General features: G+C 39.4%; 1 protein-coding gene across 5 annotated transcripts in view; it reads right to left on the reverse strand.

The window, feature by feature from the left end:
- Nucleotides 1-1988: 1988 nt before the first annotated feature.
- CHRM3 (cholinergic receptor muscarinic 3) overlaps nt 1989-26498 on the reverse strand; it is a 453380-nt gene continuing 428870 nt past the window's right edge. For 3 of the 5 annotated variants that reach the window (XM_039528236.1, XM_039528235.1, XM_039528237.1), the window contains one exon: nt 1989-3995. In XM_039528236.1, coding sequence (XP_039384170.1) covers nt 2168-3995 — 1828 coding nt within the window. In that variant the 3' untranslated portion in view covers nt 1989-2167. Of the gene's footprint in view, nt 3996-4470; nt 4691-26498 lie in introns of those variants that run through there. The other 2 variants (XM_039528240.1, XM_039528239.1) reach the window with 2 other exon arrangements.

Consider the following 26498-nt stretch of genomic DNA (forward strand, 5'->3'; position numbering starts at 1 on the left):
TAGTTAGAAGGTCAACTTGAGTAATGAAATGTACTGCAGATATGCACTTCGTTCTTACACAGTTCTGTAAAATAAAGCTCTGTAATTCTCTATGCAGCTTAGGAAAGAGTTTGGTGGCTCCCTGTAAGTCTTTGGTTGTATGTGGCAAACAAAACTGACCAGTAAATTATGGGTTTCTCCACCTTAAAATGTGATTGATCTACAGCTCAAGGCCTATGTTTTTCTTATCACTAGACCTAGAGCATAGGCTACAAACTTTGTTTAAGATAGACATTTAATATAACTCATACCACAAAAACAATAAAAAACTATGAATGTTATGAGTACGAATATTTGCTTTAGTGACATGAAAGCTAGGTATACTGTATTCATTGCTCAAGCGGACCTTTATGAATCACTTGAAAAGGACACTACAGTTGAAGACTGAAGAGCAATATTTATCAACATTAAATAAAACATTTGGTGAAGTCTGTATAAATATTTCTTCATATAAACATAACACAAAATTAAATAGTTCATATACAGACACCATTTAATATACTTCCACTGCTGTCAAAATCATCTGTAAACACCATCTCACACAGAATACAAAAGCAGCTTTTATACCAGTTCTGTGTTCACAACACTGATGCCTCTTTATAAAGGAAATTTGTTGGGATTTTTTTGTTTGTTTGTTTTGTTTTTTGTTTTATTATTATTTTCAGCAAAATATGAGTGACAGGAAAAAAAAATTTTGGTCAGTTCAAAGGCTAATATCAAATTATCTTTCAACATATAACTAAATAAGATTTAGAACAATTCTTAAAAGTACAGTACTTTCCTCAGGGGATCTCTGACTTTTATAAAGCACACTATGTTTGGTGCAGACTACATCATAAATACCAGGAAATATTGGCCTTATTTAAATTATGAATATTAAAGCCCCTTTTTGTTTTCTTTATTAGAAAGTGCCAGCTTGCAAATTGGTGATACCCACTATGCTTTTCAAACAGATTGTGAAAAAGAAATGTTTTAGAGTAAGTGTCCTTCAGGTTCTAAACAATCAAGGATTTCTTCTACACAAGCTTTTTGCAACTGAAGGCCACAGTGGCAGTCTGTGAAAGTTCTATTTGCATAAAATGCAGACTTTTTCAACTTTCATCACTTTTAGTACAGACATGCAGCTTGCAGAGAGTACAGATTCCAGAATCCTGTGCTCAACTTCGAGCTCAGTAGCAAGTGCTTCCGAGGAGGCATTATCACTTGGACTGAAATACGGTACTGCAAACATACAGAATTTTATCTGGCTGTATCTCTGTATTAAAGGTTAGGTTGGCATATGTCCCACAGCAATAATCCGTGGATTTATTTTTGGACAGGTTGCGATTATTTACCTCTTTCTAAATGGTGTGCATTTTATGTTTCAAATATACACTAGAATTTCAATTTCCAAATAACAAAATAAATTTACATTTACAGACTAATTTGTCAAATCATATATTTCACTCACATACCACAATGATAGGGACCCATGTAAGAATTTAGATTGATAGATCACTTCTTTCCTGGTATATTTATATATATAAATGGTGGAGTGTGAGTGTAACTTGTGCATTCACACACACACATAACATGAGCTGCACAAATAGATACTCCGTAAGGTTCAAGAATCAGGGCTACGAGGAGAATCACACCAAAAGAGGAGACAAGAAGGTTTACTGGGACAAGAAGAAGCAGTTTTGCAACCTATACAATGTTTTAAATAATTTCATAACAATGTTTAACTAGCTTGCTGTATCCATATGTGACTTGAATTGAAATCTGTTGATTCCTTGGAAACAGCTGGAACTGGACTAGCTAGATGTGCTTACCTGAGATCCCAGAGTTGATTACAACCAAAAAACTGGGCTGATCAGTAACGGGTTCATAATTGCTCTACAGCTTCTTGTAATTTTGTAGGAAAACTTTATTTAGTCTTTCATTTCCTTAATAAAAAACCTTGAAGTCTGTTTGTTTTTGCTTAATGCAGATTTGATTTTAATATTAAACTGGATTTATTAAAAGGATACATAAACCTGGCAGCTGCTCTCACGTCTTGATGATGAAACGTTTGTATCAGCACCCGGGAACCACTCCCCCTCCCACATGCCCTTTGACAGTTTGTTTTTTGTTTGTTAAAAATACTATTCTATGAAGCCTCCTGGGGGATCCGCTTATGAAAAATGACTGACTGCCTCTGCTGATACTGCTGTTTGCGTCGTTTCCGTTTGTCACACTGGCACAGCAGTAACATCTTGAAAGTGGTTCTGAATGTTTTGTTACACAATGCGTAGCACATAGGGTTCACTGTGCTATTGATGTAACAAAGCCAGTACCCCAGGTTCCAAAATGTTTTGGGGATACAGCTATCACAAAAGGTGTTCACCAGAACCATGATGTTGTATGGTGTCCAGGTGATGATGAAGGCAAACAAAATAGCACTGAGCGTCTGTGCTGCTTTCTTTTCTTTGATAAGTGACATTCGTTTTCGCTTGGTGATCTGACTTCTGGTCTTCAAGGCAAACTTTTTGGCCAGGGTTGCTTCCTTGAAGGATAAAGGCAGGGCTGCTGATGTCTTAGCCGCTGACGGAATGCCGTCGGAAACCTTGGCTGCCTCTTCTGCTGACCCTGGCTGAACAGGAAGCTTAGAAAAGTTCTTGTGAAAGTTTCCTCCATCCTCCACACTCTTCTGAGAGTGCAACCTTTTAGGTTTCCTCTCCTTTGACCCCATGTTGGACTTCTGCAAGTCGTCCCCTGACCCATTCAAGTCTTCAGATGAGGGTAGTTTAGTCGAGTTGAGGATGGTGCTGTGACCGGGAAGCTTCAGCACAATGGAATAAATGGCCCTCGTTTCTGTGGCAATGTCTTCTTCATCAGAGGAGGCAGAGTTTTCAAGAGAAGCAGCAGCGTCATTGTTGTTCCAGCTATCGCTGCTGCTGTGCTCCTGGTCCCCCTGATCCTGGCTGGGATTCCAGCTCTTTGTTGTAAGCCAGAAGTGGCATCGGCCATATTTCCTTCTGGTGGAGCGCTTCATACTCTGCTGCTGCAGCTCATAGCTGCTGCAGCTTCTGGAGCTACCAGTCTGGCGAATGAAGCGTGCTGCCTCAGCTTTGCTGCCCGAGGCCTGTAACCCTGCTAACTCTTTGGTGCGTTTCTCTGTCTCCTTGTAGATCCTCCAGTATAAAATAGTCATAATGGTGACTGGCAAATAAAAGGCAGCTATGGCAGTGCCAAAAGTGATGACAGGTTCGCTTAGAAACTGGATATAACATTCATCAGGAGGCACAGTCCTTTTCCCAACAAAATACTGCCAAAACAAGATGGCAGGGGCCCAAAGAATGAACGAGATGACCCAAGCTAAGCCTATCATCATTCCAGCCCTTTTGGTTGTTCGTTTAGCTCTGTATGTAAGTGGCCTGGTGATGGAAAAATACCTGTCAAAACTTATGACAAGGAGATTCATGACAGAGGCGTTGCTGGCTACATAGTCAATGGAGAGCCATAGATCACAGGCCAAACTTCCCAAAGCCCAGCGGTCCATGATGATATATGTGGTGAAAAGATTCATTGAAATAACACCAATGATCAAATCTGCACACGCAAGACTCAGCAGGAAGTAATTGTTGACTGTTTTAAGTTGTTTGTTAACTTTAAATGCCACAATCACCAGGATGTTTCCTATGATGGTCATCAGTGCGAGGATGCCAGTGAGGAAGGCAATCAGAACTACTTGCCAGAGTGTGTGTCCACCCAAAGGATCTTTGCTCATGCCATCTAGTGACCTATTGGCTGTTTCCACAGTAGTCAAGGGAAAACTCTCAGTTGTCTGAGGGAAACCATAGCTGCCAATGACCGACGTTGCATCCTCAAGAAGCCTTGTTCCCTGGGAATCTCTATTCCAGAAGAAGCTCACATTTGAAAACAAGGGGGAGACTGTAGTGTTATTGTGCAGGATCATTGTGACTCTCTGACATAGTCTGCAGAGAAAAAAAATAAGAAGGAAGACAGTAAATCAAAAGGTTTTTTTAAAATGGCTGCCTAGCATTTCGGATGGCTGTTTATTAAAAACAAAAACAAAAGATATGTATCAAACACAATATGCCAAATACATTTGTGGTGTCACTCATATTGCACCAGGCACTAATTTGGATTCTTTTGAATATTTTTGTATTCTTTTCTTAAATGAAGTTATTGTTAATTAATCACAAGCCGCCAAACTAAAGCCAGGTGAGCCCTCCCATATGTGACTCTGAATCCACAAGAGAATCCAGAGGTCTATTTTTATAATGGATTAAGCCAAAACCCTGGACCCCACATCATCATTTCTTTGGGATGTTCAAAATCCAGATCCGCATTAGAATCTTGCAACTGGAGCCCATTTCTGTCAATATGGATGTATATCTATGTTTGTGCAGCGTATAATCCAGTCCCAATCTCTGTTGGTTCTACTACCTATATAATAAGATTCCAGGATTCTCACTCTGAAGCCTAGTATGTCTGTAGAGTCTGGGTGAATGAAAGGAAACAGCTACAAGCACAGCTGAGAGATCTTTATGCTCAGAAAATCACCAGGTTGAATCATTGTTGAGTTTCACTGTCTATAACCATCCAATTTTTAAATTCTCAGCCATTTTGACTTTACGAATTACCCCTGTGTGGTGTACTGCTATAATAAGGCACATATCTGTGTCATGCCAAGAGTCCTAGACCATTGTGATATCAGAGGTAATGTAACCAATCACCACCCTTACTCTACAGCTAATTTGCATGCAACAATTTCATTTATTGTATGAGGGAGACTGCACAAATGGTGAATTACATGACCCAACTACCACTCGCACAAATCAATACATGTCTCCCAGCACAACCCCCCCAGACACACACCAACACAACCACACACACACCACCACAACCAGTACAAACAATAACCACATACACACTTCTCATTTGCCACCTGTATAAATCAATACAAGTCTCCCAGCATAACTTACACACAGCACAACCAGCCCATACAATAACCCCAAACACACAGAGCCCTTTACTGAAGAATATACCTCTCATTCACCACCTGCACAAATTATCAGAAATCTCCCAGCACAACCTGAGACACAAATCAACACAACCAGCATACACAGCAACCCCAAACATCACTCTGAATCCTAGAATGTGAGAGTGACTGGGAAGTGATGGAAACAGCTACAAGCATGGTTGACAGCTCTTTTTGTTTAAAATATCACCAGATTCAATAATCTCAAGGATTTGTGACTTGTTATGGTCCAATTTTCAGTTCTCAGCCATTTGGGGCTTTTTCACACACGACTTTATAAATTACATTCATTGAACAGCACAGGCTTTCAGATACTAGTAACAAAAATAATAAAATCTTGTTTTATTATCTATAAACTATAGATACACAGGGACAAATTCTCAAAAAAAACAAAACAACAACAACAACAACAAAAAACCCCATGCACCACAGTCAGCTATACATATACACACCTGCATTTTCATATGCAACTTTGCCAGTTGTGAAAATAGTATAAGTGCCTTTTTACATGTTCAGATACTAATTTTGCTTTCACAAAAGCTCATTTGCACAGTTGGACCAAGGATTTAGTGGGTTCAGCAAGTATATGAAAATGGGGAGGATGGGGAGACTGATTCATGATAATTAGACTTTAATCCTTTTCCCAAGTATTGAAGGAACTGACATAAACTCAACATCTCTCTCAAAACGACAATCTGTATTCTCAACATTTTATTAAGTTCCTTGGACTCCTAACCTGCAATTTCACTAGATAAATTGTTATAAATCAGTTTCATAATGGAATAACCTTTCTTTGATAGTAACTGTGAAACAAAACACCTCATCAAAGAAGCTGTAGCTCAGTTCAGAGTTGATATATTATGGCTTCATATGATAGACTTAAGCAGGTATCAAAAGAGTTTGGTGTTAAAAGAAACCCCAAAAGTGTTATTTTAATGCCTAAATTCTGTTTTTTTAAAACCATTTTGTGTTGTGTTAGCAAAGCACTTGGGGAATATGTCATTTAAAGTAATCTCATTACTTTGACCTAGTGTAAATGAACTGACCTGTAGCTCACTTTACGCTACACACCATAGGTAGTAATGAAAACACAGTTTGGGAGCCAAAGTAAGTGAAAACATTAGGTTAACCACTCCAGTTTATTTAATAAAAAGAAGAGGGTAACAGTTTTGATATATTGGATTAGATGAGATTCAGACAAGGTATTTCTAGTCCACTCATCATTAGAGCATCTAGTGGTGCAAATTTTATTTCCAAACAAATTTGTGAAAGTCTTCTGAAAGAAAATTTTCTGAAACAAAATTTTACATTCCAAATATTTTTTCATGGGGAATGTCATCAAAATTGACATAGTTTTGCATAAAAAACATCTAATCATAATAGCATTTTCTGATGGAAAACTGACCAGCTGTACTTGAATATTGATTGTAAGAAGGTAATTGAATTGGAGAATGTTCGAACACAGAGAGTATGTAGTATGTGTCACTAAGCAGCTCTACAAGGACTAAACACTGAAGGAACAAAAGGGAATCAAATATTTTACAGCAGTAGCAGCACAGAGAGCTGTAACTTTCATTTAAAAGGCTGATGTAAGAGGGTGACTCACCCCTTAATGGCTGGGGTAGCCAAACCTGACTACAAAATGAGCTCCATCTGAGAGAAATCAGGTGATTCCAGTATCAAAGCAGCAGGAAGGTGCAGGAATGGTGCAGGGGGGTATCTAAGAAAATATGGCTATGTCTGCAGAGAGTAAGAAGGCCCCTGACTCAGCAGGGGAGAAGGCAGTGGTGGGGAGTGAATCAGTGATGAGCTGCCAAAATCTTAACAACCGGTTCCCTATAAAAAGTTCTGATTTAATGGGGGGGAGCAGAGGAGGGGCCGGGGGCCCCTGCAGGGCCTAGGGCAAATTGCCCCACTTGCCCCCCGGCAACCCTAGAACTTGCAGCCCCCTCCCCCCTTACCTTGCCGGCAGCTCAAACCAGCAGGACGACTCAGGAGCTCAGCTGAGCTGCCCTGCTGCTGGCCATGCTGCAGCTCTGCGGGGGGTGGCTGGGGGGAGACATCCTCATGGGGCCGGGGCCCCTGCAGGGCCCGGGCCAATTGCCCCACTTGCCCCCCTCCCCTCCCCTCTGGCCAGCCCTGGAGCTTGCAGCAGGACCTCCCCCACACCTTGCCGGGACTCTCAAAAAGTGGCAGCAGGACGACTCCAGAGCTCAGCTGAGCTGCCCAGCTGATTCCGGCAGCTGGCCACGCTGCAGTTGGGGGGAAGCGGGCAAAGGGCCGGGGGAACCTCAGCCTCCCAGCTGGGAATCCTGGTAGCAACAGGATGGTCCGGCCCATGGACCGGAGTTCTTTGCCCACTCCCTGGCCCTTTAACAACTGGTTCTCCACGGAGGTCTAATTTTAGCAACCGGTTCTTGGGAACCTGTGGGAACCGGCTCCAGCTCACCACTGGAGTGAATGTGGAGAAGAACAAACTCTAGGTAATGTGAAGGTGCTGGAAGCAGAAAGTCAGACCCTCAGGGAGGAAGGGCTGTGTCCAGCTGAAGTTAGGATGAGGACTGGGTGAGTTTGTTCTATTTTGAAAGTCTTTGTTGGAGTCCAGGTGGGTAATATTTAATTCCCTTTGGACTGTGTGGGATTTGTTTAAGAATCCCTGAAGAAGAAAAAGAAGAAAACAGAGGCAGGATACTGCAGAGTCATCCCTGACTATGAGGGGGTACCCTGAATGCAGTTGGCCATATTGCAGGTGAGTTTTAATACCCCAGACGCCTAAAAGTTCACCATTTTAATCTATCACACAATACTATATTATATAATATTATATGACTAAGAGCCAAATTCCAAGCCTTTGAAGAAATCAACAAGGGTAAAAGAAAATTTCCCAAATTCTACCCTTTGATTTCTTCAGATACGAGTACAAATAAGGTTTCCAGAGCCACACTTATGACAAATATTGTTCTATATATGACTATCTGTATATCTATTTTTGTTTGCTTTTTGGATATCACATGCCTAGTTCTGGCTGTTTTAGTCAGAGCTTACCAGTAATTTCAATAGTGGACATAAAACAATCAGAGTAATAACTTTTAACACTTTTATGAGAAATAAAAATTAATCTTTGGCAGAAATTAGAGTTCGAACAGCTTATACAATCTATACATTTGCATCCCATAAATAAGAGGAACAAAGTGTCATTAGAATCATTCAGTCCAAATACTAAGACAGCACACAGTCATCTTAGAGGACATATCGGTAGTTAAATATGACTTATCCTTTACCTATAGCTCATATTATAAATGTAACTTCTGAAATCACTGTACATACACTTTTGTCCAGCAGTATGACAATGGGTGCTATTGAAAAGTAAATGCTTACCAACAGTTGCCGTGTACAATTATTCCCTACTGTAAGTACAAATATTATGGTGTCTTGTATGGCACATTATACAAAGTGCATTAAGCACTACCTGTACTTAAGCTGGTGGTATTAGTGAGATCTTCTGTCTCATTGTGTCCTGGTACTTCCCCCATCAATGTTTGTTTTATCCATGCGCTGTCTATATTCTTATACTTAGACAGTAAGTTCTTCAGGTCAGAGTGTGTCTGTTATGTGTTTGTACATTGCCTAGTGCAATGGAGCTGGGGTCTCTGGGCAGTACTGTAATATTAATGATGATTAATGTGTTAATTTGTTCTTCATCAAGTGTCTTATTAAAGTGTGATCTGGCAGGATGCTGAGCACATCCTATTTAGTGGAGAGTGCCCTGATTATTTACTGGCTTCAATAGGAGTAGAGGGTGCTTAACACCTTGCAGATTGGGCCCTAAAATTGTATGCTATGGCATACATGATGCCTGTCTGCCTATACTAAAGGAGTTAGAGGCATGAGGTGAAATGAAGAGTGAGACAGAATGGCTCAAGCAAAATGCCTGCAAGCACTGTGAGTGATGAACCAGGATCTTGCCAAACAGGCTGGAAAGAAAATCATTGTAATTGGTGGGGAAATTTTTATCTCTAAATCAAAGTGTGGCAGTAGGAAAGCACAACTGCTAATTGCATAATAAGCAATGCTAGTTTATAGTCATTTAGTGTCTTTTATTCTAAAGCACTTCAGAAACCATGAGACAGATGCTTACAGATCCTTAACACCGACAACTCCTACTGAATGCAATTAGTCGTAGCTATGTCAGTTCTGGGATATTAGAGAGACAAGGTGGGTGAGGTAATATTTTTTTATTGGACTCACTCACCTTGCCTCTCTAAATTCCTACTAAAATCAATGAGAACTGCCAAGCTTTTGAATCCTCTGAAAATGATACTTTACACATATGCAGAGCCATTAAAATGCAGCCACTCCTGGATTGAATGGTGGCAACCGACCAGTACATAACACAGTAGATTAGTGGGTTAAGGGGAAATTCTGGCAAAGTACCAGGGCAAACACCTACCCTTTTAAAAGGAACCCATATGGTCTTTAATGTCCATATAAAGAAAAATGATTCTCACTATTCAGGTCCTATCAGAAAGACCTGTCCATTACACATTATATTTGACTAATCTACCAGTGGATGAAAATATGAGTCAGCAGAGCTAAGATTGGCCTCCTAAGTTTCAGCACAATTAGATACATCAAACATGAAGGTGAACCTACTAGCACATCCCTCGCCAGACTATTGTCTGAAAAGGTTACTGTAGCGTGAAAGGAAGTACATGAATTGATACGTACAATCTAATGATTTTTTTTCCAAGACAAAGTGATTCTATGGGAGCAACATCTCATGTATTTCAGAAGACCACCTGTAAAGAGACCATGAAGATGATGAGAGGAAGGGCAGCAGTGCTGGAACTAGGGGTGTGGCAGTAGCCCCTGGCTTGAAGTGGTTTCCATCCTATACAGGGTTTACTACTTGCATCCGAAGAAGTGGGTATTCACCCACGAAAGCTCATGCTGCAAAACGTCTGTTAGTCTATAAGGTGCCACAGGATTCTTTGCTGCTTCTACAGAACCAGACTAACACGGCTACCCCTCTGATTGTTGCAAGGGTATAAATGAAACCAGAAGTAGGTTCTGGCATGTATTGTATTCAGCTTTGGTGTGTATCTTTTATCTGTAAAGTGGCTCTGGGAGGTCTTTTCTTAATCCTCAATGAGAAACAGACACACTTGTCACCAACTAAACTGGATCTATCAAGCAAATCAACAGATATTTCGGAAACAATCCCACGGTGCAGTTGCCCTGTACAGGAGAAGCTGCAAGAGAAGATTACCTCCTTGTTTACCCCTTTCACTGTCTTCTTTCAGTTTATTACCTTTGATTATGGGGCAGGTGTAGTTCATGCTATGAAGCATGTAGAATTGTTTTGTGTCTCATCCTTTTAACATTGTAGCAGCAGAAGTTATATAGACTCTCAAGCTGTAACACATGCAGAAGTAAAGCAACCAGTTCAGTATCAGCTGGACTTATCCCACCCATTATATATTTGATTTTTTTTTCAGGAACTACTTTGCAGAGATGCAGAAGTGGGGTGGGGGATTCTGGTGGTTTTATTCTCTTCTCATTTATACCACTTTCACACCAACAAAATTCCTTTGCCTTGACTGAAGGAGGTTCTGATTTACACTAATTTATGTAAGAAGAGACTTGATGTACCTAAAACCTACTGAATAGAGGCTTATGGAAAACTCATTTACAATCATTTTTCTTAAAACTGAAGGAAGTCATGGAGGAGGAGGTGTGGCTGGTCTCAGGTTCAGCTACATCATTTTATGTTTGTGTGAAACAAATGTGTATATGAGCCATCTTGATGTGACAATATTACAACTGTGTATTTACATGTCAGAGTACATTAGCCACAATGAAAAAGAAATCTTCACATAAAACACATTGTTGGATCAGTGGAAACATCCTTGCTACAATGTTAAATTTAGGAGCCAGACACATCTTGTCCATAGATGTCACATGGGACGAGGTTAACCAAGAACAGTACAAGAGAGATTTTAAATGCAAACACTTGCCAACTGCATGTCAGATATGATTAGTATAAGGGAGAGCGAGCTTCCTTTATAGACATTAGGGGACAGAGAGGAGTGCAAAAGGGGCACTGTAGAAAGGTGACATCTAACACTTAGTGCAGGTTGTTGGTTGGAAACTGGAAGCATGAGTCCACAATTTTGATTATATTATTAGAAAACCTTTTTAAACACAAAAGGCAAGTTAATTACCTCCCCACACCCCCAATGGACTCAAAGGAGAGAGAAAACAACCATTGAAGGAAATGGAATTCTCAGAGCATGGACAGAAGTTAAAAATAGTATGACCTTCCCTAAGGACTAATACGAAAAATACTTGACATTTTGTTGCATTTCCAAAACACAGCACAAACAGCAAATAACGGAAGTGTCAATTGCTGTGGAAATTCATCAAAAGCTATAGAATGAGAGAGAATGAACAAATCTTGTCATCTCAATATGCCTATGATGTATCATATTAAGGTAAACCAGTTGACAATCATGCATCCTGTTACTGTACGTATTGCAAGTTACTGGTATCTGTGATGAGATTTTCACCTAATCTCCTATTTCTATATTTACAGATAGTAGTATAAAATTACGTTATGTAGCTTCCTCCATATTACAAAGTATCCTCCAAGTACTTTACAATATAGAGTCAGTTGCAGTGACTATGCAGGAAAGTCTTCCAGGAGGTACATTACCTCATCTAGATATTTGCCTAGTTTTAAACAGGCTACAGAAAAAGCATTAGTGAAGTCAGTACAAATTAAAATTTCATACAGACAATGACTTGTGTATACTGCTTTATATACTATATACTGAAATGTAAGGACAATATTTATATTCCAATTGATTTATTTTATAATTATATGGTAAAAATGAGAAAGTAAGCAAGTTTGCAGTAAGAGTGTGCTTTGACAGTTGTGTATTTTTATGTCTGATTTTGTAAACAAGTAGTTTTTTAGTGAGGTGAAACTTGGGGTACTCGAGACAAATCAGATTCCTGAAAGGGGTACAGTAATCTGGAAAGGTTGAGAGTCATTGGCCTAAGGGAATTATATGATCAACTTCCTTATTCACTGTATACTGCTGATTCTCAGAAGGAGAAGGAAATGAATCTATTTGGCCGTCTGATGAAAACCATGGTAGGATAAGCACTGTTGTATCTGCTTTTGCCTCCTACATGTTTTCTTTCAGGGTTGGGTTGGGTGGAAAGAGGTTTAAGCGGGATGTGTGTTTATCTGTGTGGAGGACAGAGGTAGGCTTTCTGATTTCACTGGCCCCTTTACCCATTTAATAATTATATTTTAAACACTTCTTTATTTCTTTTCCATTATATGATGTTTCTCTCTTTCCCCATAGACTCTCTTTTCCTCCATACCTACTCCTTTACAAAGGCATCCTTTTTTTTCCCCTTTATCTTCCCATTTCTTATGAAGTTAGAGTCCATTGTGTATGCCTGATTGGACATAGGCCTGAACACAGGGCAAGACTTGTAAATGCAGACTTGAGAATCCAAAATGTGATCTGTTTGTACAGCCAAGAGAATTGGTTAGCTTATTTTTCTGCTTTATTCTGCAGTGTTTTCTTTACACAATAGTTTAAATATTACAGAACTTTTCAGAGTGAACTATAAAAATGTTTTCTAATACAAACAAATGAAAGGCTTTAAAATATTTAATATACTTCTCTACATGAGTGGGTAAACTTTGCAATACAGTTAAACTGTGAATTGAAATGCTTTAAAAAATAAAAATATGTTTGTAAAATGTTCACAATCCTAAATCATTAACAGAATGATTTTAAAAATCTAACAGTAGATTTTAAAATTACAAATAACATATATTTGAAAGAGGCGGTGAAAGGGAGAAACTTCCAGGAACTGCAATCCAGCTTTTTGCATTTCTCCTGCAACAGTTGACATCATTTGTATCTAAAGCAGGGAAGGAAATCATATTTCTTACACTACTTCAGACTGCTTCAGGAAGCATGGTCTTCAGACATATGAAGGCCTCAATCTGGCAAAAGTGATTTCAGTAGGACAATCATAATACACATAATACATGAAGTTGAGCATGTGCATACATCCTTGCACAATCTGGGCACAAGGGACTAAGAGTCAGGGAAATTGTTTCCATAACCAAATATGTTGGCCAATTTCTATGACATATTTCCAACACAACCACAGACTGATTGTGATTTGGGGCAAATTCCTTTTGCTAACTCTTCAAAAGTGGACAAGGGGATTGTGTCAGGTACCTAAATTGAGGTACCCAATTTGAAATATGTTGAACGCCGTCAGCTCCTACTGACATCATTGGTCACTTTCGAACTTTTTGTCCTCAAGTCTTTTCAGGTTTTCCATCTATAAAAATGGGACTCTTAATCTTGCCTACTTCATAGGGAGATTGTGATGCTTCATTAATGCTTTCAAAACATGAATGGGAAGTGCTAAGTATTATTATTATTTATCAAGTCTTATATAGCAGGGAGCAAAGAAATGATTGAATTTAAATAATTTTGATGTAAAATATATGGTGCCTTCTTCCTTACCACCCTTTCTGCTTAGAACGGCCTTCCAATCAATTTTTGCCAAACATCATATATCTCCTCCTTAAAATCACTGTTCAAACCTTAATCGCACCATGAAGCCTATATGCACTCAAATCAAAATATAGCTGCAATGTCTAACACTTGCTTGTGTTTGTACATGCCTTTGGATTTGTACATTCTTTGGAATATGGATGCTATTATTACACTATGGTAAAGCACCATGTACTGTGAGCACTATTACAAAGTCAATATCTGATAACAATTACCATGCTACAAAATCTCAGATAACAGTGTTAACTGATGACCATTCTGATTTTTAATGGTAACATTTGTATACCTACATTGCTCTACAAATAATAACAATGTGTTATACACCTCTACCCCGATATAATGCGGTCCTCAGGAGCCAAAAAATCTTACCATGTTATAGGTGAAACCGCGGTATATTGGGATAGCAGCAGGGTAGCAGCAGCAGGGCTCCAATGGTGATTTAAAGGGCTCAGGTCCCCCCACAGCGGCCAGAGCTCCAAGCCCTTTAAAGTGCCACCTGAGCCCTGCTGCCAGAGTCCCAGGGTAGCAGCGGCAGGGCTCCAGCAGTGATTTAAAGAGCCCCAGGCTCCGGCCGCTGGGGGGAGCCCCAGGCTCTTTAAATTGCCACCTGAGTCCCGCTACCGGAGCCCCAGAGTAGTGGCAGCAGGGCTCTGGAGGTGATTTAATGGGACCGGGGCTCCCTACAGCAGCTGGCGTCCTGGGCCCTTTAGATCTCCACCTGAGCCCCACTGCAGGATATAATGTGGTAAAGCAGCCCCGCCCCCCAGAGCACTGCTTTACCGCATTATAGCTGAATTCGTGTTATATCGGGTCGCGTATATCGAAGTAGAGGTGTATTTCCCTTTAAGGGCTACTCAAAAACTGGCCACCTATAATTTACTGGATGAAATTTAGGCAGCCAAATTATGTGTTTGGTCCCTAATGTTTTGGCACTGATATGTAAAAATTAATCAGATATATGAGTTGTATAATTCTGCTGCATATCTTTCTGAAATATTTGCTATAAATAATAAATCCAAGTCATAAATCACAATCCATTTAAGCATATAGATTAAAAAGATATTCATACTTCCTGTATAGAAGTATAGCAGTACACCTTTTTTTTTAGTCCAGATGCTCAGTGACTCAAAATTCACCTCATAATTTTTTAGAGCTTCAGAAAAATCCAATCCTGAAATGATTGAAAATAACCCCAGTGAGAACTTTCAGAAATGAGTTGAGTGATCTCTCAGTGTGGCTTTACCATCCTAGTGGCCCTGAAGTGAACCAGGGAATGACTTGAATATCATGAGTAGCAGTATAATGCTATATTGAATACCGTATGTCACTCCTAGGCACAGCACAGCACTTGAGCAAAGGCATCAAAATCCTGATCTGAGGAAGTTTCCTCCTTTGTCACAATTGTTAATAAAAAAATTAGGCTTTCCTAAATCTAGATCACACTCAATATTACCAAATCTAATCCATGATAGTTTTTGAGAGCAAGGTGTGTATTCTTGTGAAAGCAGAGAACTATGTAATTCTCATACAATTTACTCTTCATAGAATTTTTCCTACACTTCTGCCCCAAGGCTGACTCACACCATGAAAACCATACATACATTGAGACAAATTACCCTGAGAGAATTACAGACAAATCCTGCCAACAGTGGTATTTGAGTAATACCACTGACCTGAATGGAATAATGAGCGGGCAAGGGGGAAGAGGAAAGCAGTAGGATCTGACCATTAGGGGTGTGTTTTTTCCCTTTTTAATCTGAAACTCTAGAGTTGAAGAAACAGAAACTGTTGTATAATAATGTGGTTTACAGGAAAACCTGAGAGCATATGGCTGTCTTTTTTTTTCTTTCACTCTGCAAAATCCATCTGTGTTAAAGTGTAGATTTTGTTTTCTTTATTATTATTATTTGTATTATGATAGCACATGGGAGCCCTCATCAGACCCCACTGTGCAAGGTGCTGAACAAATATTCCACTGACCCTCAATTGCGAGACCATCCAGTTGCACCACTGTTAATTCTGCCACTGGATATTTAAAAAGACTATTTCAAAAGATAGGCTCACATTGGAGATAAAATGCAATTCATGTGATTCATGTGACCTAATCATTTGTGTCTGTAATATATTGAAGTGAAAATATCTAGAGCTGATCAGAAAATGGAATTTCCAAATCAGAATGAAACATAAAAATTTAATTTTTTTAGAACAGAAATTCTGAAATTTTAATTTAGAAATATCAAAATGTTTTGTTTCAGTGATGCTGAATCATTTAATTTTGATAAGGTTGAAGCACTGTAATAAAATATAAAGTGCTAAATATATAAAATACTGTATATATGAATATAATAAAATTATCATATACAAGTATAAACTAAATGAAATAAATGAAATTAATTTGAAATGAAACATTTCAACATTTTCAAAATGAAATGAGAGTCAACATAATTTTTTAGCCATTTTCCACTGACAATATATATTGAAATTGACATATTCCTCAAAATGTTTTGATTTTGATAAACCTGCATTTTCCAATAGAAAACTATTCAGTTGAAACGTTTTTCAGCTAGCTCTAAAAACAGGGCAACCAGTGAATAATATAACCTAATACAAATCTTTAAAAGGCTGCAATACAATGTCCACTAGATGGCATAGGAAGCATGCAGTAGCAAAAGAGTGGAATCTGCAACACAAGTGTCAGTAGTCTCTCATAAAGCTTGTGTGGGGGTGATGTGGGCTTACTAAGTGATATCTATTTCTGAAGAGTACCCCAAGGATAAATACGTATAATACAAATATAAAAATCAAAATCTTCAGTTAAAAAAAAGTATTAGAATCAGAGTAAGGGCCAAAACACAGAGAATCTGGCCAAGTGCTGAGGACTGGTTTTGCCTGGAAAGTGTTTTCCCTGAATACCAGTTGGTGGGAGGACAGAAAATTCTGGAACTTGATCAAAATGATCCGATCCAAATCTCTGCTCCTTGTACACAGACTGAGAGGAAATCCTGAAGTAACTCCGAATCAATGGGACTGGGCATTTGTTAAATAATAAGCAATTGTTCTTTAAAAAAATCCCCAATAATCCTATCTATACTATATGTCTTTAGGTCTATTCTTAACTGCAGAGCAGCACAAATGAAAATATCTCCTTGTGGAAAATATCTCCTGTTGGGGGATGCTAATGACTGAGTTCTGAATTTATTTTAAATTTTTCAACATAATGTCTGTTGGTAAACCTTGTGAGAGGGCTTCTTTCCTATAAGGATCATATTATGGTAGCTACATATTTGTTTGCCCAAGTCTCTTTTACCTATCTTCTTGAAATGTACCCTGTGAACTGAAAGTTTATAATACAGTATTATAAAATCAGTAAAATATAATCCAATTTGATTATATATGAAAGAATTACATATACATATAAACATTCATTTTCTTAGGACCCCTGGTTCATTTAGTACACGAGAGTGACCTGTTCTGAGGAAGCATTGCGTATGTGTAATCCAAACACACAGAATGTTAAAATCATTCTGTTTAATAAAAAAAGTTCCTCGGCAGCCATCCATCTGTCTAGACATTTATACTCGACTCGTCACCGAACATTTTGATTGTATTGTGCAGTTTTCCTTGTTGCTGAGTCTTTCATAGGGTTTTAACTCAATATGACATAAAAATAAGATGCATGGAGATGTAATTACATTAGCACTATTAAAGCATAAAGGTTGCCATCTAAATAATGGAGTTTTGTGTCTAAAACAATAGAATAAATTGCACTAATGATTATCTGTATTAGCTCTTTCAAGCCTGAAAACCCTTCATTTTGTAAACCCATTAAAATCTATGAGAAACAACAAACAAATTAAAATAAAATGGAAGGAGCTTTAAAAGGTGAGTTAGGAAGAAAACTTCCAGAGGAACTTTGATTCAGTGTTCTTGCTGCGATCCTCTTAAGAGAATGAATGTCTAGTCACTGTGTGCAGGAAGGAGCCTTCTGCTGTACTGTCGGTGCACTTTGATCATAAAACTTGTTTCATTGGCCATGGAGTATCATCCAGTGCAAGAATGATCCTGCACTGGTGTAGAACTAATGCAGAGGCATATATGCTACACCCGCTTCCTGTTGCTGGCATAGTGGGTCAAAGGGGGAAGTGTGTGTGTGTGTGTAGGAGAGAGAGAGAGAGAGAGAGAGAGAGAGACTATAGGGAAGACCTTAATTTGGAGTGGATCCAGATAAAGGAAACGAATATGATAAATGTGTACTGGAAGGAATGACCTGCAAGAGGTTAAAACAAAGAGAGAGGTATAGCTTGGTAAAAAGACAACTAAGGCTATCTGGTAACTGTTTACAAGTATGTGAACAGTTAGCATTAAAAGGAGGAAGGATATGTGAGGTATCTATTCCTACTGGGATGAAAACAAGGACTCCTGGATCTAAAAGCAGCAGCAGCAGCAATACCACTTGAGCTAAAAGATCAGTTCCATTAACTGAAAGTAGTAATAGCTCCCCCCACACTCCAGCTACAGTGTACTGTAGCAGAGGTAGCTAAGAGGGGGAATAGATAGAAGTAATAGGGTGAAGACATTGTGAATTCAAAATTAGGGTAGAAAAAGAGTCATGAGAATGTTCAAGAGATACTTCTTCCCCTATTCAAAGGAAGGGGAAGAAGCTGATATACTAACAGAGCTTTCCTTTCCCAACACAGTGGTTCTCAACCAGGGGTACCCATACCCCTGGGGTACCCAGAGGCCTTCCAGTGGGTACATCAACTCATTTAGATATTTGCCTAGTTTTACAACAGGCTACATAAAAAGCACTAGTGAAGTCAGTATAAACTAAAATTTCATACAATGACTTGTTTATACTGCTCTATATACTATACTGGAATGTAAGTACAATATTTATATTCCAGTTGATTTATTTTATAATTATATGGTAAAAATGAGAAAGTAAAAGCATTCTATGACTCTTCTGTATTTTTATGTCTGATTTTGAGTATTGTACCATGCAAGTAGTTTTTAAGTGAGGTGAAACTTGGGGTATGCAAGCCAATTCAGACTCCTGAAAAGGGTATAGTATTATGGAAAGGTTGAGTGCCATCGCCCTAACATATCTAAGCATGTCTAAACAAATCAAATTATACTACAGAAGGTTTAGTCACCAAAAGAAGTATTTTACCAAGATTAAATTCCAGAACTATCTGCTAATAAGCATATATATGCCCCTTTATCAAATAATAAACAGAGAACTGAATATGGTTACTAAAGATTCTATATTTAATATCCTCTTTATGAAGTCTCATTTTGGCATCAGGCCTTCTATAATACATTTATTAATTTAATGCTCACACAAATGTACTTCATAATTTCCATGTACCCATGGTAATTTTGAGCCAAATGTTGCAAATATCTGTGTGTCTGTACATATATGTGGCTGTACAGAGGTGAGGTTATCAATATTATAATATTATGCAGTTCCTAAAATGTGCTAGGCACCTCACATTTGTCCCTTTTTCAAAGAACATACGTTTTAGTTTGACAAGACACAGTGAAGAATACTGTCAACATTAATTATATCATGTGTTTACACAGCACAGACTAGTGCACAACATGAGCAGAATTATTTTTGTGTATACTATAAATACAATAAATTAAAGTCTCATTCCTTGTATGTCTGACAATCAAAGTGGATCTTAAGGAAGGAGCTGAATAAGGATAGCATAGATAAAAGAGACACTACTGACAGCTTTCATGAAACCCAACCCACTTGTATTTGGGGAAAAAAAATGAAAGTACTTCAGGACTCTCTGGATTAATACCTGTGTAACTGGCTCCAAGTGTTCAGTACTTTGACCAGAATGGAGGAAAAAGTCAGGTTTCCAGAGAGACCTAGATTGTGGAGGGAGCCAGGGCTCTGCAAGCTGAGACTAGGTGGCCAAACAGTAGTCTCTCTGCATGTTACACATTTCCCTTGCCTACAACTCTGCCTGATGCATCACTTACTGCTAATGAAATAAGCCCCTGAACAAAATTCACTAATTAACCAAATATTAGCACACAAACACAACAATCACAGGGTGACCTACATATTCCTTTCTCAGATCCATGCAGCATCATTATCTGAGGATAAAGGGCAAAAAATGAGGAGGAACATAGCAAAAATTGAGAGCTGCAAGAAAAGAAAACATTATTCACTGAACTCTCTCTCCAAAAGATCTGTTTCCAAGCCTACCCTAAATCAATCAATTGCCATGTAGTGAGAATTGCACATAGTTCAGTAGTGGCACATGGATTGCTAAACATAGCTGACACCCTGACACTTCCGCTGATCTGATCAGCCAACTAACAGATGTCCTGGTGATTATTGTCAGTTGCTGCATGGACAATGGGAGGAGGTAGGGAAGGGAGAGAGAGTGTACAGCCGCTTATTGAACTTATTAACTCAAGACAAAATTCACTCCATCTGCTTGAGGTGGAGCTTGAGGATGCAGGCTATATACAGGAGGAATATAATAGAGATGAACACATGAAATCCATCTCTAACCTTAGGCCAAGAGGTAGGGCTTCTATGAAGCCTCCTCCAGCTGCTGTTTCAGCCATGGAATAGTAGCTGCAACCCTTCCATACACTGGGTGCTGGGGCTACTGAATCCATATGAATGTGGATCTGCTGCCAATCCCCTGGCCCAACTCCCCTGAGGCCTTGTGCAGTCAGCCTACAAGAGGCTGGTATAGGGATCCTTTTTATGTTCATAGGGAGTGTGTGTGGCTCTTCCACCAGCAGAGTCTCTGTCCATATTTTAAGTGGTGCAGAGAATGTTGCACTAGCCCTCTGCATCACTGGTGAATTTCACCATTGGTCCTTTCTTGGTCTCACACTCTGAGATGCAATTCAGAGGGACTGGTGTATAATAAGGCAAGTATTTTTGATTTATTCTTAATAAAGTGAGGTGCTCTGATCTGTCCACACAAGGTTTATTGGTTTGTTTCCTTGATGAAGCTTGCTTTGGAGTTTGGCACAGTATAGCTGGAAGGTTGCCTGATATGCAACAGACAACATGGATGGACTCTTTACATGTGAGGTCTATAATGTTGTGGCTGTGTGAACAAATTGGCTCCTTAAGAGAATGGTTTCTTTTTATAACATTGTGCAGTAGTCAGAGATTAACGTCCTGGAAAAAAAATGACATTCCTCTATCATTCATGACAGTTACAAAGTATGGCAGCCTGTGGTACAATGGAATAAGATCTATGTTGACTGCTCAGCACTTAGAACAGTGGTAATATACGGTAGGGGTCAGAAACCCTTGCTGTATCAACCAAGCTCCTACCTATATCTATTGTGTTTAATTACCATGCTTAAAGCTGGGAACCACCCAGCCACATGGTTCAATCCAGCCATAGTGCTGTATCTGAGATTAAATTGAGTTAAAAACAGGTAAAGAACCATGCTTTAGCCCAGATCATTGCAGAGTTTGAACACAGTTCCTTAACACAGTTATTACAACATGGTTCGCTTCTGTCCACGCACCACGCAGGGAAGACCAAACTATGTGGTAACATGTTTGGGATACTACCATATTTATACACAGTTTTTAGACATGATAAATACTGCAGTGTACATGGGGCCTGTTGGGAAACCATTATATTTCCATTTTTTTTTTGGGAGGAGGGATAGCTCAGTGGTTTGAGCATTGGCCTGCTAAACCCAGGGTTGTGAGTTCAATCCTTGAGGGGGTCACTTAGGGATCTGGGAATGTCATGTGCATGAGTTTGGACAGGCCAGGGTAATAATTATGGAAAACTAGCTGGCTTCAGCCTACTCTGTGCTTGACATGAGTGTTGTCTTACTGTTTTGTCCTTATGTGGACTTCTTTAATAATGGTTATAGCTGCTGTGTAGGACAAAGGTGATGTTTTGTTGATGGAATGTACTATGTTGAAGGACAGAAGAGGAAATTAATCAGTACAATAATGTACTGCCAAAAAGTCCTTGTATTGGGAAAAACAGGAAAGTTCCTACATTGAGTAAGGTGGTCAGAGTGCAATGAAAATAAACCAACTGGAAAAGAGTCGTGATGATATGAAAATAGCATGGACAGCAAAAGCTGTGTAAACTGAAGGTAACTATGGAGACGTATTAGCCCAGGGCAGTGGTTTCCTTGACTCCGCTGCAGTCATAAGGGAAAGTGACCCATGGGGAAGAATCCAGAGGGATTCTGAGTCGTTAGTAACATATAAGAAGAAACTCAAGTACAAAGGGTGTCTGCATGTAGCCCATGATCAAGTGCCAGCCACAGCATTAGAGCAACTAAAAGCAGTACTTAGGCAGCATATGCAGCTGCGGGAAGAAAGAAAGTAGAGTAATATATCAGGAGTGCACAGAATTTAAGGAAATGATTAAAGAAAGGTAAAGGCACTGTTGCCACACACTCCACACCCCCGCTCCCCCAGGAAGATGTTAACTCTGATTTGTACACCCTCCACCCTTCTATTTTGATTATAAAGATCATACGTGGCATTATCAGGAAGCCAACTCCCAAAAAAGGATGTCTGGTAGAATGGCCCCAAATATTATAAAAACTATAGTTAAAACCCAGCCAGCGTAAAAATGGCCAACAGCTGCAAATTATTGAAAATCTAACCAATAACACTACAGCCACCTTGGAATTAACTGATAAGATAATAAGTCTAGACAAAAAGGAACCAAGACAACAAAACCCTTTTGCGAAAATGCTAGACAATGATATATAAGTATGCTAGAATTGTGAGGGGATAGCTGGAGCCTTATAGGAGAAATTCAGGAGAAGGTAAATGTAAATCTGTTATTCATTGCTTGTATAGTAACTATGAACTCAAGGCCGTGCTTTTGGTTCAAATGATGGTTTGAATTAATGCACAAGTGTCTCGGCCCTGAGTGTGTGGTAAACTCCACCCAACAGGCAGCAGGAGGGGATATGGAAAAGATTTCCTATGTTTTCACACATCAACTACTACTATTTCATCTTTCCTAAAATTCAGGTCCCTTTAAGGTATCTCAGAATTGGTCACCCAAAACTGAGGCACCCCAATCACTAGCCAATTTCTTTTATTTTTGTCTGTCTCTCTCACAGGAGTCTCTCAGCCCTTATGAGTGAGTTGGAGATAGGATAAAAAGTGATAGACTTTTTTCCATTTCTCTCCCAAATGCACATCCTCAATCCTTCCCCTTCCTTTTATACTGCATCAGAAACTCAAAGTTGCTCACCTTTTAATCACAGACAAGCTGAGAAAACTGCTGCGATGTCATAGAGAGAAGAGTTAAACAACTGGATTGGCTTCTGAGTCAACAGAAAGTCTTTATTTATACATGAAAGCTTTTCCTTCTGATGAATCCCCCATGGCTGGTTCAGAACAGCGAGAGATACATAATGCAAATACCATACATACCACTGTTCAATTAAAATAACAAGGTGGAATTGCTTTGGGAAGAAAGCAATTCTTTAAGAGTGAGATTTTAATTTATACAATTCAGCACACTTATAGCTTATAATTTATAACTTATAGCACATTTATAGCTTTGAGACTGGTGGTTGGTGGTATTGCTATTATCTTTTTAGAAATACTGGGACGACTTTCAAAAGCACAAAATAGAATTAGTTGCCAATTCCCATTGAAAGCCAATGCTGCCTAGTCTCCATTTTTAACATTATTGAGACTATGGTTGCATTCTACTCAAAGTGATCTCAATGGTATGGAATTGCCTGGGGTAAATTAATTCATACCAGAACATTTTCCACTGCTACCATCTGGCAATCCTCTTTCCCTCAGATCAGAGAAATAGCCATTTGGATTTGTAACAATAAATGCAACTCTGCCTTTAAAGAAAAAAAAAACTAAAAACTAGTGTCTACCTTGTCGTGCTGCATTCCCATCAAATATTATGTGGATACAGTGGAGAGTTAAAAAGCTACAGAGCAATGGCACAGTGGTCTGAGGACAAGGACACCATAGACATAACATTTAGCAGTTGAGAGGGTGAACATCAGTATACCAGGAAGAACAGAAAGTGAGCACTGGGGGTTTCTGTAACTAAAGAAACATTAGCAATTGTGAGCTGAAAGAAAGAGACACTGAACAGTACTGCTCTGTGTAGGCAACATATTTGTTACACCAAAATAACATGCAACTAAATCCCCTTAACACCCATATTAATTCACTACAAACTGTGAGTTGCTGTACACTGCATGAGAACAGGTGCGAGAAATATAACCTGGTGGGAACACATCAAAGCTGTCCATTACATCAATTACTTGTTGATTTAGGGCAGTGATTCTCAAACTTTTATACCGGTGATCCCTTTCACTCAGCAAGCCTCTGAATGCAACCCCCTTATAAATTAAAAACACCTTTTATATATATATATATATATATTTAACACTATTATAAAAGCTGGAAGTGAAGTGGGGTTTGGGATGGACAGCTCACAACCCCCCATGTAATAACCTTGTGACCCCCTGAGGGATCACGATGATGTCCAGTTTTGAGAACCCCTGATTTAGGGCATGTCTATATGGCAAGTTTGTGCACATCAAGACGGAGTGTAAATCTACAGGCCCCTAGCCTGTCATGCCCTTCCCTGATTAGGGGGTGGGGCTTCTCTGATTAGATGGCCCATAAAGGCAGCCAAGTGGCAGACCAGGGGCACAGGAGCCAACAAACAGAGCTAAAAATAGGGGGGTTTATAGTGGAATTTGTAAAGGGGTGTTTGGGAGAGGCAGCCTGTGTTGTTCTTTCTGTAGGTGTGGGTGTTTTTCTTGGCAGAACCTTAAGAGGGAAGGCTATGACAGCTACAGAGGCAGCAGTGGTAGTGACCCAAGGAATGGATGAGACAATGAAGATTAGGCAAATACAATCTAGATCGAGCTAATATAAGGTGGGTGCATATTTGGTTGGAAAACCGTTCCCAGAAAGTAGTTATCATTGGTTCACAGTCAAGCTGGAAACAAAGCAAGTGGGGTCCCATGGAGATCAGACCTGGGTCTGGTTCTGTTCAATGATTTAGATAATGGCACAGAGAGTTCAGTTATAAAATTTGCAGATGATACCAAGCTGGTAGGGGTTGTGAGTGCTTTGGAGGATAGGATTAAAATTCAAAATGATCTGGACAAACTGGAAAAATAGTTTGAAGTAAATAGAATGAAATTCAATAAGGATAAATGCAAAGTGCTCCACTTAGGAAGGAACAATCAGCTGCACACATACAAAATGGGAAATGACTGCCTAGGAAGGAATACTGTAGAAAGGGATATGGCAGTCATACTGAATCACAAGCTAAATATGAATCAACAGTGTAACACTGTTGGAAAAAAAAGCAAACATCATTCTGGGGTGTATTAGCAGGAGAGTTGTAAGTAAGACACAAGAAACAATTTTTCCACTTTATTCTGCACTGATAAAGCCTCAACTGGAGTTCTAGGTCCAGTTCAGGAAAGATGTTCACAAATTGGAGACAATCCAGAGGTCTAGAAAACACGACTCATAAGTAAAGATTGAAAAAATGGGGTTTGTTTAGTGAAGACTGAACAGGGACATAACAGTTTTACAGTATATAAAAGCTTGGAACAAGGAGGAGGGAGAAATATTGTTCTCATTAACCTCTGAGGATAGGACAAGGAACAATGGGCTTAAATTGCAGCAAGGGTTGGACATTAAGAAAAAACTTCCTAACTCTCAAGGTGGTTAAACACTGGAATAAATTGTCTAGAGAGGTTGTGAAATCTCCATCATTGGAGGTTTTTAAGAGCAGGTTAGACAAACACCTGTCAGGGATGGTCTAGATAATACTTAGTCCTGCCTGAAGTGCAGTGGACTGGACTAGAAGACCTCTCAAGGATCCTTGTCATCTTTTGGTTCTATGATGACTTGATGTAGGATATACATTATTGTGAAATGGGTACCTGAAAGATGCTTTGTTTGTATGAAGTGCCACCTGACAGATGTGACGGGAGAAGACGATCGAAGGTTTAAAGAGGCAGCTAGAAATTATGGCTGAGTTTGAAAGGGGATATGAATGGATGATGGAGGGAAGGAAAGAGAAGGATGAAGGGAAAACTCAAGAATCTTGCAGATGCAAGTTGGACTGGAGAACTGTGAGGGTAGACTGCTGGATGAGGAAAGTGGCCAGTTGCTGCAGGTGATTACAAGAATGAGGCAGAAGAAAAGGCCAGTTAGCGAAGGAGAAATAGAGGCCAGTATCAGGTTTGCTGAGTTGGACAATGAAGGGGTGTAGCAGGCAGTAACAGAAGGTGTGAGCACAAGGAAGAAGAGAGAGAGGCTAGCCCTACAGTAAGAGGGGAAGAGTCAATGGAGATAACCAGAGTTATCTGATTTTCCTTTACGCAGGTACAAATGACACTGCTAGATTCTAACTGGAATGCATCAAGGGGACTATGCCAGACTGGGGAAGATGCTTAAAGAAATGGAGGCTCAGGTGATCTTCAGTGGGATTTACCTGTTCCTAGAGGAGGAGAGGAAAAGCGAGACAAGATTATGATGATCAAAAAGATGCATCAGGCAATGTGCTATAGGCTTTGGGATTTTCGACCACTGAAAGGCATTCATGGACAGAGGACTGTTCTCATGGGATGGACATCACATGAATAGGGAGGAAAATAAGACTTCTGGGATGGAGGTTGACATAACTGATTAAAAGATCTTTAAAAGTAGGAATTTGGGACAGACAGCTGGGAGAGGCTCATGTAATCTCCATGCCTGATTCCAATACTGAGTGGGAGGAAAATCTTGTGAGAGAGGATATAGCAATGGAGAAATGAACAACAAAGGG

The sequence above is a fragment of the Mauremys reevesii genome, linkage group 3, assembly GCF_016161935.1.
Source record: "Mauremys reevesii isolate NIE-2019 linkage group 3, ASM1616193v1, whole genome shotgun sequence".
Classification (NCBI taxonomy): domain Eukaryota; kingdom Metazoa; phylum Chordata; order Testudines; family Geoemydidae; genus Mauremys; species Mauremys reevesii.